At 38.1% G+C, this 14,151-nt stretch overlaps 1 protein-coding gene across 4 annotated transcripts in view; it reads left to right on the plus strand.

Annotated features, from left to right (window-relative positions):
• ATF7IP (activating transcription factor 7 interacting protein) overlaps window positions 1-13,810 on the plus strand; it is a 127,196-nt gene extending 113,386 nt beyond the window's left edge. For all 4 annotated transcript variants that reach the window (XM_083366737.1, XM_083366740.1, XM_083366739.1 and 1 more), the window contains exons 13-15: window positions 9,004-9,186; window positions 12,496-12,608; window positions 13,216-13,810. In XM_083366737.1, the coding sequence (XP_083222863.1) occupies window positions 9,004-9,186; window positions 12,496-12,608; window positions 13,216-13,632 (713 nt within the window). In that variant the 3' untranslated portion in view covers window positions 13,633-13,810. The remainder of the gene's footprint in view (window positions 1-9,003; window positions 9,187-12,495; window positions 12,609-13,215) is intronic.
• Window positions 13,811-14,151: the final 341 nt, after the last annotated feature.

Below are 14,151 nucleotides of genomic sequence, written 5' to 3' on the forward strand. Positions count from 1 at the left end.
TCTGCTTTTTAGTGTGCTGTCTAGATTTGCCATGGCTTTCCTCCCCAGGAGCAAGCGTCTTTTAATTTCTTGGCTACAGTCCCCATCTGCAGTGATCTTGGAGCCCAGGAAAATAAAATCTGTCACTACCTCCATTTCTTCCCCATCTATTTGCCAGGAATTGAGAGGGCCAGATGCCATGATCTTGGTTTTCTTAATGTTTAGTTTCAAGCCAACTTTTGCACTCTCCTTCTTCACTTGCAACAAGAGGCTCTTTAGTTCCTCTTCACTTTCTGCCATTAGAGTGGTATCATCTGCATATCTTAGGTTGTTGATGTTTCTTCCGGCAATCTTAATTCCAACTTTTGATTCATCTAGCCCTGCCTTTCTCATGATGTGCTCTGCATATAAGTTAAATAGGCAAGGCGACAGTATACAGTCTTGCCGGACTCCTTTCCCAATTTTGAACCAATCAGTGGTTCCGTGTCCAGTTCTCACTGTTGCTTCTTGGCCCACATATAGGTTTCTCAAGAGACAAATAAGATGGTCTGGTATTCCCAGCTCTTTAAGGACTTGCCACAGTTTGTTATGATCCACACAATCAAAGGCTTTAGCATAGTCAATGAAGCAGAAGTAGATGTTTTTCTGGAACTCTCTAGCTTTCTCCATGATCCAGCGTATGTTAGCAATTTGATCTCTAGTTCCTCTGCCTCTTCGAAATCCTGCCTGTACTTCTGGTAGTTCTCGATCCATATACTGCTGGAGTCTAGTTTGTAGAATTTTAAGCATAACTTTACTAGCATGAGAAATGAGTGCAATGGTGCGGTAGTTTGAACATTCTTTGGCACTGCCTTTCTTTGGAATTGGAATGTAAACTGATCTTTTCCAATACTGTGGCCACTGTTGAGTTTTCCAAATTTGCTGGCAAATTGAGTGTAGCACTTTTACTGCATCGTCTTTTAAGATTTTGAATAGCTCAGCTGGAATACTGTCACCTCCACTAGCTTTGTTGTTGCTCAGCTTTTCTAAGGCCCACTTCACTTCACATTCTAGGATGTCTGGCTCGAAGTCAGTGACCAACTCATTGTGATTATCAGGGACATTAAGCTCATTCTTGTATAGTTCTTCTGTGTAATTTTGCCACCTCTTCTTAATCTCTTCTGCCTCTGTTAGGTCCCTGCCATTTTGGTCCTTTATCATGCCCATTTTTGCATTAAACGTTCCCTTCATCTCTCCAATTTTCTTGAAAAGATCTCTGGTTCTCTCTATTCTATTGTTTTCTTCTATTTCTTTGCATTGTTCATTTAAGAAGGCATTCTTATCTCTTCTAGCTATTCTTTGGAATTCTGCATTTAATTGGGCATATCTTTCTTTTTCTCCCTTGCCTTTCGCTTCCCTCCTTTCCTCAGCTATTTGCAAAGCTTCCTCAGACAGCCATTTTGCTTTCTTGCATTTCTTTTTCTTTGGGATGGTTTTGGTTGCTACATGTTGTACAATGTTGCGAACCTCTATCCATAGTTCTTCAGGCACTCTGTCTATCAGATCTAATTCCTTAAATCTATTTGTCATCTCTACTGTATATTCAACAAGGATATGATTTAATTCATACCTGACTGGCCTAGCGCTTTTCCCTACTTTCTTTAATTTAAGCCTAAACTTTGCAACAAGAAGCTCATGGTCTGAGCCACAGTCAGCTCCTGGTCTTGTTTTTACTGACTGTATAGAGCTTCTCCATCTTTGGCTGCAGAGCATATAGTCAATCTGATTTCTGTGTTGACCGTCTGGTGATGTCCATGTGTAAAGCCGTCTCTTGGGTTGTTGGAAAAGAGTGTTTGCTATGACCATCGTATTCTCTTGACAAAATTCTATCAGCCTGTGCCCTGCTTCATTTTGTACTCCAAGGCCAAACTTGCCTGTTATTCCAGTTATCTTTTGGCTTCCTACTTTAGCATTCCAATCTCCTATGATGATAAGGACATCATTTTTTGGTGTTAGTTCTATAAGGTGCTGTAGGGCTTCATAGAACCGGTCAATTTCATCCTCTTCAGCACTGGTGGTTGGGGCATAGACTTGGACTACTGTGATATTGAATAGTTTGCCTTGGATTCGAACTGAGATCATTCTGTCATTCTGTCATCAGGGTCTCTGAGGGGTGTTTTTGGCTTGTGGACACTCCACACAAGAAACCATATATCCTTCCACATTATGGCACTTCCAGAGACAAGAGCTTATCCCCCGCACAAGTGTATTCAGGTTTTTGAGATCCTGTCTGTTTGCTGATTGCGCCCACTCGGAATATAAGTCACCTTAAAGTTAAAACAGGCGAAGAACAGTGACCATTATTGATTAAGCTTCTGTGCTGTCTTTAAATGTTCCAGGTTTCTATGCTCTATTCAGACTTCAATCTGATGCTGAGTTCCTTCTAGATGATGTTTCCACATTTCAAATGCTAGCTCAGACATGTCAAACACAAGGCCCGAGGGCCAGATGTGGCCCGCGAAGTGGTTTCTTGTGGCCCATGAAGCCATCTTGGAAACAGTGAGGGAACGGCCTCCACTGCCTTGGCCCTGGCCCAGAGACCCTCCTTCTGCCAGAGACCCTCAGATCTGTCCCATTCCTGCCCATGCCCCCATAGGCACCCTTGATGCGAACGATGTAGAGCTGGCCATGCCCACCCAGTAGGCCATATGCACTCTTGCCACGCCTACCCAGTAGGCCACGCCCACCCTGACCACACCCACCCGGCCCCCTGAGGGCAACCGCAATGCTGATGCGGCCCTCAATGAAATTGAGTTCGACATCCCTGTGCTAGCTTCATCATCAGAAGCTCTTTATCCCAGATGGCAATGCTTCTCTGCTGAATTTAATTTGTGGGAGTAATAGAAACAAGGAAATAAAGTTCTATATGGTGCAGCAGCTTGCAGCAATACCACCCTCACCACAACATCTGATGCTTCGGTCTCAACAACAAAATGCTAAATGGGGTCAGAGTGTCTGAGGATAGGTTCTGATGCAAATGCAACCTTTAGGTTGTCAAAAGTGTCCTGTTCAGCTTTACCCCACATAAACATGGTCCTTTTTAAAAAGAGGTTGGATTGGGGCAAAGTGAGAAATGAAGGCTCAGTAGTAATTGGCAAGGCCGAGGAGGCATTGAACATCTTTGAGTCGATGTGGAGGTTGCCAGGCATGTAGTGTCTTGACTTCCTCGTGGACCATGTCAACATCCTCAGGAGAGATCTGATGACACAGAAAGTCAATTGTGGCTTATGCAAATTGGCATTTCTCGTTATTTGTGAAAAGCTGGTGTTCCCAGAGATGCTGCAGCACAAAGTGCACATGGTCCCAATGCTCCTTTCGCAGTGGGGTAGACCAAAATATCATCAAGGTATATAACTGCAAATTGGTCCAGTAGGTCTGGAACACATCATGCGTAAAGTGCATGAGACCCCAGGGGCATTGGTGAGTCTGAATGATCATGTACTCAAAATAGTCACATGTCCAGAAAGCCATTTTCCATTCATCCTCCTTGCAGATTTGCACTAAATGGTAGGCTCCTCTCAGGTCCAATTTCATAAAGATCTTGGCCTGACACAACTTCTCCAATAACTCCAAAATTAGGGGCAAGGGATGACGGTTTTGGATCATGATGTCATTAAGCTTCCAATAATCGCAACAGAGTCTCAATCCCTCAGATTTCTTTTTCACAAATAGCACCAGTGTGGCTAATGGCAGCATTAAGGATCTAATAAATCTCTTCCACAAATTCTTAGCAATGAAATCTTGAAGAGCAGCCATCTCCAGCTTGGACAGGAAATAAATATGTCCCACCTGCAATTTAGCGTTGGGAATCAGCTCAGTGGGACAATCATATGGGCAATGGGGGGAGCTGATCGGCTTCCTTTTCTCCAAGCACATCCATGCAATCTACAATCTCCAATGGGCCTGGAGATAGGATTGATAAAAGTCAAAGCAATAATCTGTATAGCTTCCTTAAACAGCTGGCTAAGGCTTAATTGCTTTCCGCAAGGCCTTGCTCCATTAATTCTACAAGATAAATTTTCATGGATCAAGGCAGTCAAGTCCAACCTTGCCAAACTAGGCTTTTCATCCGCTTCAATTCTCAAATTGGACTACGACCAAGCAAAACAAACCTTGCGTCAAAGGGTAGAGGACATCGAGAGGCAAGCGGACTTTGGTATAGCTCTGCTGTTTCTGGCTCCAGACTCTATTAGATACGTGGTTACACCTGCCAGGTATCTTAGTCAGTTGGGGTCAGTAAACCAATGGGAAGCATTCTCGTTTGCACGGTGATATGCGTTTCTATCGGCCGTCCTGTACAGCAAGTACAACAAGACACCACTGTCTGAAAGACTGCCCCTGTGGCTCAGAAGAGGTGGAGACCATTGGACATACACTCCTTCAATGCTTCTACAACACCATCTGGAAAAACTATGTCCTCCCCATTATTGATAGGCATCCTGGTCGTTCGGAAAATATTTATCTCCAATGGCTGCTTAAGGATGAGCAGGCAGAGATCACGGCGCAGGTGGCCAGATTCTGTGCAGCAGCATTGGGAATTTGCCAGAAACATCGTCATTGTAGGTCTTTTCAATAACCTTTTATAATTGATTTTATTATGTGTTTTATCCAGTTTTAGACTATTTATTTTATTTATTTATTTTATTGGATTTATATACCGCCCTTTCCCGAAGGACTCAGGGCGGTTTACAGGGTACTTAAAACAGTGATACAAAAATTAAAAACAAATTTAATCCCTGAGAATAAAACCCCAATTAAAACTAAAAACTCTCAGCCTGGGCCGGGGAGCTCGAAGAGCCAGGTCTTCAGGTTCCAGCAAAATGAACTCATTGTATTTTTATTGTCAGGTCAGTATGATTCAGTTTTCTGAAGATAGCTTGTTTTTGATATACTGCCTATAAACCTAGCCAGACCTTGGTCGCCCATTGATTACATCATGGATTGTGATGTATTGTTATGTCCTCTTGTGATGGTTTTGTTTAGTTTTGTTTTATTTGGATGTTTGATTTATGTGTGGCCTTTGGCTGTAATAAAGTAATCTCCAATGGGAAGTCCAAGGGCTCTGCACCTTGTTTTTCCATAGTGCAAGCATGTAGTGTATGCCCAGTACATTTGGGGCTTATAAAATCAGTCACCACAGGTGACCACATGAAGTGTGCAGATCATGCACCTGCAGCCATTCCAGCCCGAATACCAATGAAAAGTGGGGCATAGTAACCACATAAAACTTCACCTGCTCCACATGGTTACCTAATTGTATATGGGGAGGAGCTATTACCATGACCACCGGTCCCAAATGAAGCAGCCTATCATTGATTCATTGTCTCTCCCAGCAAAGGTAGCACTACTTCATGTTGGGGAATGTTCTATTTGGCTATAAAGGCTGCATCCATAACGTTTGCAGTCCAATTCATCACTCATCGATTTCTGTTAACTCCAAATCTGTAGAATCCATATCCCCTTAAGCCTTCTTCAGAAAACCTGCAGTATGCAAACCAAGTTCCTTCTCCTTTAAATCCTGCTAGTAGCAATTTACATTCCAATCCATGCAGTTGTGAGTTTGGGTTGGCTACTATCGCTTCTGTCTGATTTAGGGTTGGTTTAAAACCCTTGTTATTTTATGAAACTTTTTACTAAGGTTTTCAATTTGAACTTGTAGGTGAAAAAACATTAAAGAATTCACATTAAAATCCAGCAAGGAGTTAAGGTAAATCAGCCTTCAATCAATTAACTTTTAATACCCAGGGGGCGGGCCTTCTCTGTGGGTGCGCCAGCCCTTTGGAACCAGCTGCCTGTAGAGCTTAGGACTGCCCCTGACCTTCGCTCATTCTGCCAGGACTTCGAGCTTTCTGGCCTGGACTGAGAGTATTAACTGGGGTTTTAATAGTATTTTAATTGTAATTGGGGTTTTTAGTTCAAGGTTAGTGTAATTATTTTAATTGTTTTTAATTTTTGTAATTTCTTGTATTGTTTTTTTAAAAAACCTTGTGAACCACCCTGAGTCCTACGGGAGAAGGGCGGTATATAAGTCTAATAAAATAAAAATAAATAATAAATAAATAAAAGAAAAATGAAGATAAAAGAAAATTCAAATACAATTAAAACCCTGGTGTGCTTAGAGCTGAGAGGAAATATGAAGACCTGACTATCTGACTGCTTCTACAGAGAAATGCAATCCTCAAGGTCATGTTTATTATTTATTTATTATTTATTTTATTTATCAATATTTTATACCACCCTTCTCCCAAAGGACTCAGGGCGGTGTACAGGGCAATAAATATAAAAAAGCGGAATACAAAAGTTAAAAAACGATTAAATATTTAGCCCAGTTTAAAACAGTATTAAAACATATTAAAACCCCTACCCTTTATGGTTGTCCCAAAGGTGCTTTTTCAAGAGGTAACTGGACTTTCTTTGCCTTTCCTTGAAGATGTTTTGCTTCTCATCCAAGAAGCTTCTTCAGTTCTTCTTGGATGAGAAGCGAAACATCCTCAAGGAAAAACAAAGGAAGTCCAGTTGGCTCTTGAAATGTTGGGTCGTCCCTAGTTTTTCCCATTCAGATCTAGAGAGCTGGCTGCCAAAGAACTCGCTTTGGTGGCAAAAATCAGCTGTTGTCAACAGGAAAAACATTGCCACCCCCCACCCACCCCTCAACATGTCATTTGGGGGACATCCTAATAAATTGATTCTTAAAACCTAGATTAACCTTTATTGTATCATAAATAAGCATGCCATCCAAATCTCAGATCAAATATTCAAGGTCTAACATTTTTTTTGATGTTATCCAATCTTTCAGCCATACCAAACAATACACATTGTAATACGATCTAAGATCAGGCAAAGCAATACCTCCTCTTTCTTTTCCATCTGTCAAGACCTACCCCAATCCACGTCTTAGGAAAACAAAAACTCTTGGAGTCAGTTCTAGTCCAAAAGGAATTTTTACTAGGACATGCTTGGTTGTGGAAATACAAGACAGGACTTAGTATTGTTTTACAAATTGAAACTTTATAAAGGGTTCCCAGTTCAACCCCCCTTCCCTCAACCCCATTTGGTCAGCCCCCATCATTTTACTTCATGTCATCCCTTTTGTGGGAAAAAAGAAACTTCAAATCTTTATGGTTATTGCCTTCTTCCTCTTCAGAATTAAAAGAAGACACAGGCCAGATGCCTTCTTCTCTAACCCTCCCTTTTGTTCTCCCAGTTCAAAAGGTTCCCTTGGTCTTTGAAATAACCTAAGGCAGGCTGAATCTACATGCGCTCCTCCTTCCTCGGGAGATGGCAGAATCCATGGGGGGGGATAATGTTTGAAACATGCATTTATGAATGTGATATAAATGGATTCTGACATCATCTTTTAAAAGCTTGTGTTTAATTCTTGTTTTGCCACATAAATTTGGAAATAACCTGCCATTGTTCAAATGAGAGATCTTTTATCAGAATCTGTATAGTCTGAAACAGAAATAACATTCTGGGTAAAACATTTCCTTTAATAACAGAGATTCTTCCCATCAGTGGCAAATCTAGTTTGTCCACCTGTGCAAATCTACTTTATCTTATTCCATATTTTTACATAGTTACTTTTATACAAAATGGAATTTTTATTAGAGTCACTCCCAGGTGTCTAGCTTTTTCACAATCTTAAACCTAGTTTTATTTTCCAGTTTGTTTTGATCTTCATATTCTTTACCAACATTTACATCTTTTGTTTATTTCCATCCCTGCCAATTCTCCAAATATTTTAAGCTTCCTCATTACGTATTCAATATCCTCCAGTGGATATTATAACATCAGAACCAAGTCTTCATCAAAAGCATGTAACATATGCCTTTACTTGCAGTCCTCTTACTGTGTTATCTTGTCTAATGTGTCTGTTTAACAGTTCCAACATCAAAACAAACAGTAAAAGGGATAAAGCAATTAAAAAAACTAAAATAGCTAAAGCGCCAGGACCAGATGGTTTAATAAGTAGATTTTATAAGATGTTTGAAGATTAATTATTATTGATGATGAAAGAATGAATCTAAAATCTTTTGTCTTTTTCCTAAAGGACAAGTAAAGGATAATGTAAGAATCTTAGATATAACTTAATATTTACAACAATGCAATGACAAACAGGTTGTATTAATTTTTTTAGACATAAAGAAATCTTTTGGTAATCTGAATTGGGATTTTATATAAATTAGTTGAGATAGACTTTGGACGAGTTTTATACATTGCCTGAAATTTATGCATGAAGAAGGCCTAGATTATGGACCATGGAAAATTGATGAAACCATATGAGATTCAGAAAAACACAAGACATAGTTACAGTGATGTTATTTACGAGATTACAATAAAGGTGAACAGATAATTTGTCTCTTTAGTGGTTCATTGAATGATTAGTTGTACATTTACACAATTCATCTACTTTCTGCCATGCTGGCCTTGTTTCTGATAAGTGTTCTACCTCCAGGGCTGCTTCATTGAACTGAGAGATTTGAAGGGAAAGTAGAAGGTATACCTCTAGCCATATATGAAGAGGTAGATTTTCCATCAAAACTTAGAAATATCAGCTTTAATCAGAAAGTTGCAACAAATGTTTTCAAGTAGAGTTAACAGTTCAATTGTTGATTCCCCCCCCCCCAAGTTATAGGGAAAAATAACATTGGAGCCATTTTATGACTGTTAGAAACTTGTGAATCACCAGCATTTTTTTAATTACGTTGACTGCAGCTTGCTGTAGAAATAACCACACCAACAAATCCTGTTCTAAAATACTAATTTGATTGGGTTTTTAAACTTGTTTGACTCTGTATGTTTTCTATGTTGTTGTTATGGTTGGTCACGCAGTCAGCAAGATGTTTAGACGTAGGGTAGGCAGATGTTGCTTTATGGGGCTAAAGATATTATTTGCATAACAATGTGAAATCACAGCTGCTATTTCTTTAACGTGTTGGTCTTCATACGGACAAGTTTTTTATTATTATTTTGCCTATCTCTTAGCTCAGACAACTGTGAATGTAACACATCGCCCAGTGACTCAGGCTACAGCTAGGCTCCCAGTACCAAGAGCTCCTAACCATCAAGTAGTCTACACTTCTCTTCCTGCACCATCAGGACAGAATCCCGTGAGAACCACTGTTATGCCGAATTCTGGTTTAAGGCAGATCAACCCACAAAATTCAGGTAACAAGTTTTTTCAAAAATACATTTATAAGCTGTGAACTGAAACTTATAATTATCAATTGCTAATAAAAATCAAAATAGTTATAAAAATATTTTCAAAATGTAAATATCAGTTTTTAAGGCAGTAATTTTTAAAATTTTAATTTCCAGTGCAATAGTTTACTAAGAAAATGTATGATTAAATTTGATTTCATAAATATTTAACATGAAAAATATTTCAATGAAAAATATTTAAAATATTAAAAAGATTGAATATATTTTTGTGTTGTTAGAAACTTGTTAACAGCACATCACTTTGCAACTTCATTCTTTGGATAGTGAAACGGATGGCATATAAATTTAATAAATAAATAAAAATAAACTCAACTTGATTTTTAAATAGATTTTTCTGATTTCTTTAAAAATAATTAGTGAATTTCTAGATCACATAATGACCACAACCAGTAGTGCCAGAATGCAGTCATTAACCAAAGCAGTTAGATTTCTGTTTTTTGCGCTGTAGCGCGCGGCTGTGGGATTGCGGAGCTCCGCACCCCATGGCTGATTTCATCCTGCCAGGGGACCCTAAATGGGTCTGAAGTTGCCCCGGAGAGGTGACGAAGAAAGAGGGGTGTCCCTATGATAATAGAAGGTTATTGATCCAGGGGAAGCCCTCTAACCTTACAGGAGAAAGGCTAGCTGCACACTAGTGTCTAGCCCAAGCTACTTGCAGCCAAAGTCCAAGAGTACGAATCAGAATAACAGTGAACAGCATGCTTGGAACTGGTGAGAATTTCAATCTTTTCTCCTCTACTCTGTAACTAAGTCCTTGGGAAAGATCCCCAAAGTAAGAAAACCTCCGAAAGTGAAGGGAGGGGACTACACCCCCACTCCCTCATAGAAGGAAGTGGCAAGTTAATATTTAAGGGGAAAATATATATACTGAAATCAAAGTTAAAATACTACAGAAATTAAAAATCCAGAAATTAAAAAATAACTGCTAAGATTATATTTTAAAGGGTTTTGATGAAATTATAAAAATAATAATGAATATTTTTTGTCTGAAAAAGCTGGAAAATAAACAACAATTGACACCTAGTGGAGAACTAGAGCATAGAACATTAACAACACTGACTCAGAAATTGGCAAGATGCCCAGAAATAAAGAATCTGTTCCCTTGAACTTTTAATAACCCCTAGAAGACAGCTGATGGGAACAAAGAAAGAATGCATACTGGGCCAGCCATAAGATTAAAAAGTGTCTGAAGGAAAAGAAATACTCTGACTCAAGAATTGTTTACAGAAAAAGAAAAACTTTGACTCGGGGCTAATTTTTTAGGAGGGAATTTACAGGAAGGACTGTATATACAGAACTGCAATTTTGACTGGTTGACAACTGACCCCTGAATAAAAGAACTGTTATAAAATACTGAATTTAGTGATGCCTTGACAATTAGAAATACAGTGGATTATAAAACTAGATATAAAGATATATAGTTTTGTATAAGAACTATACAAAATTGGGCTGTTTGGATTCTGACTTTGGCTTGTTTGACAAGGCTAATTATAGAAACTATGGCACTGATGGACTATTTGAAAGGAGGAGACAACATAAATATTGCATACTTATAAAAAAAATGACAGAAAACCACATTTAATACTTACTCCTGAAGGATCTAGCCTAGAATATCAAAGATATTCAACATTTCAAGACAAGACAAATACTTTCCAGGGGGAAATGTATGTAATGCTATGACAGATACAAATGACAATAGTTTTAAACCACCAGGAGATCAAAACCAACTTTGTTGACATAAATGAGCACATTTCTAATCTAAACCCACAATCAAAAAACAGAAAATGATGGTAAAGAATGAACAAACAAATCAGATAACAGAACATAAACTAGAAGAAAATGACTTAATCAGCAAAACTACAAATGAAGAGAATTATAATTTAACACAAACAGGAAAAAACCTACAAGACTTGTACAAGACAACAAAAATGGAAAAGTTACTTTATTCATCAGAATGTCAAAATAAACCTGAGCATAAGAAAGAAGACTTAACAAAATGGACTGTAGAACAGCCAGGAGAACCATTAGAGTTTGGGAGACAAAAAGCATATGCATTCTGTCTTCTCCACTCCCAACAACACTTACAAAAATACAAGAACTTCCTAGCAAGCAGAATATATCAATTTGGAAAGTTACTTGGCAAAAGAAGAAGGCCAGAGACAGATTGAAGAGTTTTGACTCACCCCACCAGATGGAGTATTACATGAGCAAACACTTGTTTGAATACGGTTAAAAGAACAGATAACCTTGGATGCAAAGGGGCCTTACAATAAGAGGGATAAGAGATATAAGTAATATAGTATTTTTTATAATATATAAAATGTAAAAATATTGGGATGATGTATGTGAATTAAAAGCTTGAAATTTAAAGGTAAATTAAGTTGAAGAGAATTACAATTAAGGAATGACTGAAATACTGAGGGGAAATTCAGCTTAAATAAGAACTTTGAAAATAGGCTATATAGTGATTTAACAAATTAACTTACAAATATAACTGAAATATAAACTGATCAGAAAAGATGTTATAAGTAGATGTCATAAGATAAGCATTATAGTATTTTTATAAGGCGTGAAATATGAAAATATTGGGATGGTGTATCTAAATGGAAAATCTGAATATTTAGATTATAAATATTAGAAAATTATACTAATAAAATTGTTTGAATATTAAGGAAAAATGAAGCTTAAATAAGAATTATGAAAATAGGATATATGGTAAGCTAATAAGATGATTTTTATAAAAGTTAATCAGACAAGTTGATAACACAAGTTGATAAAATAATGTCATACATGGATGTTATTATTTGTACAAACATGAACAAAATGTTTATATTTAACCATTTATGTATTGAAAATATTAAGAATTATATTTGTTTAAGGTTGAAGAAGGAGAATGATATTGGGAGAAGGGAAGATCAAAGAAATATACCATTAATTAATATACTAATTATGGAAGTACAAAAATTAATTATTGACTGTTAATTAACTACTATTGATTGTTTTTTCAAAATTTATGTACCAAGACAACATGTTGTACACTAGGCACTAGAGATTGTTATTGTAAAATATCAGTAAAACATTTCTAAAAAAAAGGCAAGCAGTTACATGGGCATCTTGCTTAATAACTGCTTTAATGACCAAATTCTAATTGTAGACATAAGTCAAGGATTACCTGTGTCTTATTAAAATAGCATGGTTTATAATAGCTTTCCAAAAAGTAAGACATAAATACATTGATACTAATGTCTTTTATAGGTGTAACCATGCGAGTGCCTCAAACAACAGCTTATGTTGTAAACAGTGGGTTAACTTTAGGATCTAGTGGACCTCAACTCACAGTACATCATCGGCCTCCTCCAGTACATTTAGTAAGTACATTTATTTATTAAAATGAGTATTTAGAAAAGATGATGCAACCACACAGAAGATCAAATGTTTTTATGCAGGGATCACTAATATTTTAAAACTAATTGGGGACAGTACTATAAAAAGCTTTAATGGAGAAAAAAATAGGTGATGATATCACTGGGGTAGACAGAGTTAGAGCCTCTTTAGGGTTTGAGGGGGAAATTTAAGGACATGTGCACATGCAAAGAGGAAAATGTGGTTATTTCTGAGAGCATAAGAAAAAGATCTAGAAGCCACATGTGGGCCACAAATTATTCATTCTGTAGACATTTCTGACAAATTGTACAAACATGTTACTATTTTGCTTACAGTACAATTCAAAATGCTTAAATTGCTTAGACTAGTGTAGCCTTCTTTTGCAATGACCTATTTGGTTCTGTAAGAACCCTCCTAGTTTTCATTCCTTCTGAAGCCAGCGTTTTTGGTGGCTGCTTCCATTTTCTGGAATTCCTTACCACTTGACAAAGTGCATGATTTTTTAACTATTGAGCGATAAATTCATGTAGTCTCTGAAATGATGAAGCAACTTCTCTGCCACCTTCACAACACCACTTCTCTTTCCTTTAGGAGCCATTGCGGCCTATACATCCAGCCCCTCTGCCAGAGGCCCAGCAGCCCTCCCGATTGCCTCCTGAAGCTGCCAACCATTCTTTGCCTCAGAAGCCACACCTGAAGCTAGCCCGAGTGCAAAGTCAAAATGGCATTGTGCTTTCTTGGAGTGTTTTGGAAGTGGACCGGAGCTGTGCAAGTGTGGATAGCTATCACCTATATGCATACCATGAGGACCCAAGTGCCACTGTACCCTCTCAGTGGAAAAAGATTGGGGAAGTAAAAGCCCTTCCTCTGCCTATGGCATGCACACTTACTCAGTTTGTGTCTGGCAGCAAATATTACTTTGCTGTGCGTGCTAAAGACATCTATGGACGCTTTGGACCCTTCTGTGACCCCCAGTCAACAGATGTGATTGCTTCCCAAAGCAGTTAAACTTCAGACATTGAAAGCTTCCATTCTTGCCCTATGGCTGTGGCTTGCTCTAGTTTTGAGTTTGTTCTCATGCATGAAACTCATTGTAAAATCTCCTCTACAGAATTATTTTGGACAGCTGTTTCATACACTACAAAACTTACAACCAAAACTGAAATAAATTCATAACCTCCATCAAGAGAGCTTGTATTTCTGATGAAATAGTCTCCTCACCTTTACTTACAGGCCACTGTACCTAGTAAATAGCGAGTTAACAAAGTCTTGGGAATTATGGCTGACGTGATTCACGTGGTCCACCAGTAATATCAAACCGACAGAAGCGCAAAGTATAACAGGTTAGGTGGGAAGCCTGGATTCAGGGTTGTACTTAGTCCTAGAAGAGTGACCTGTTGTACTTTACAAGACATCTAATCTACTTCCTAAAGGGCAAAGGAGCTTATCCACAATCGGTTTTTGAGTTCTTGTACATGGGTCTGCTTATTGGAATGAAAAAGTTCCAGGCAGGCTTGCACTCTATTT

The sequence above is a fragment of the Vipera ursinii genome (assembly GCF_947247035.1).
Source record: "Vipera ursinii genome assembly, chromosome: 6".
NCBI classification, from domain to species: domain Eukaryota; kingdom Metazoa; phylum Chordata; class Lepidosauria; order Squamata; family Viperidae; genus Vipera; species Vipera ursinii.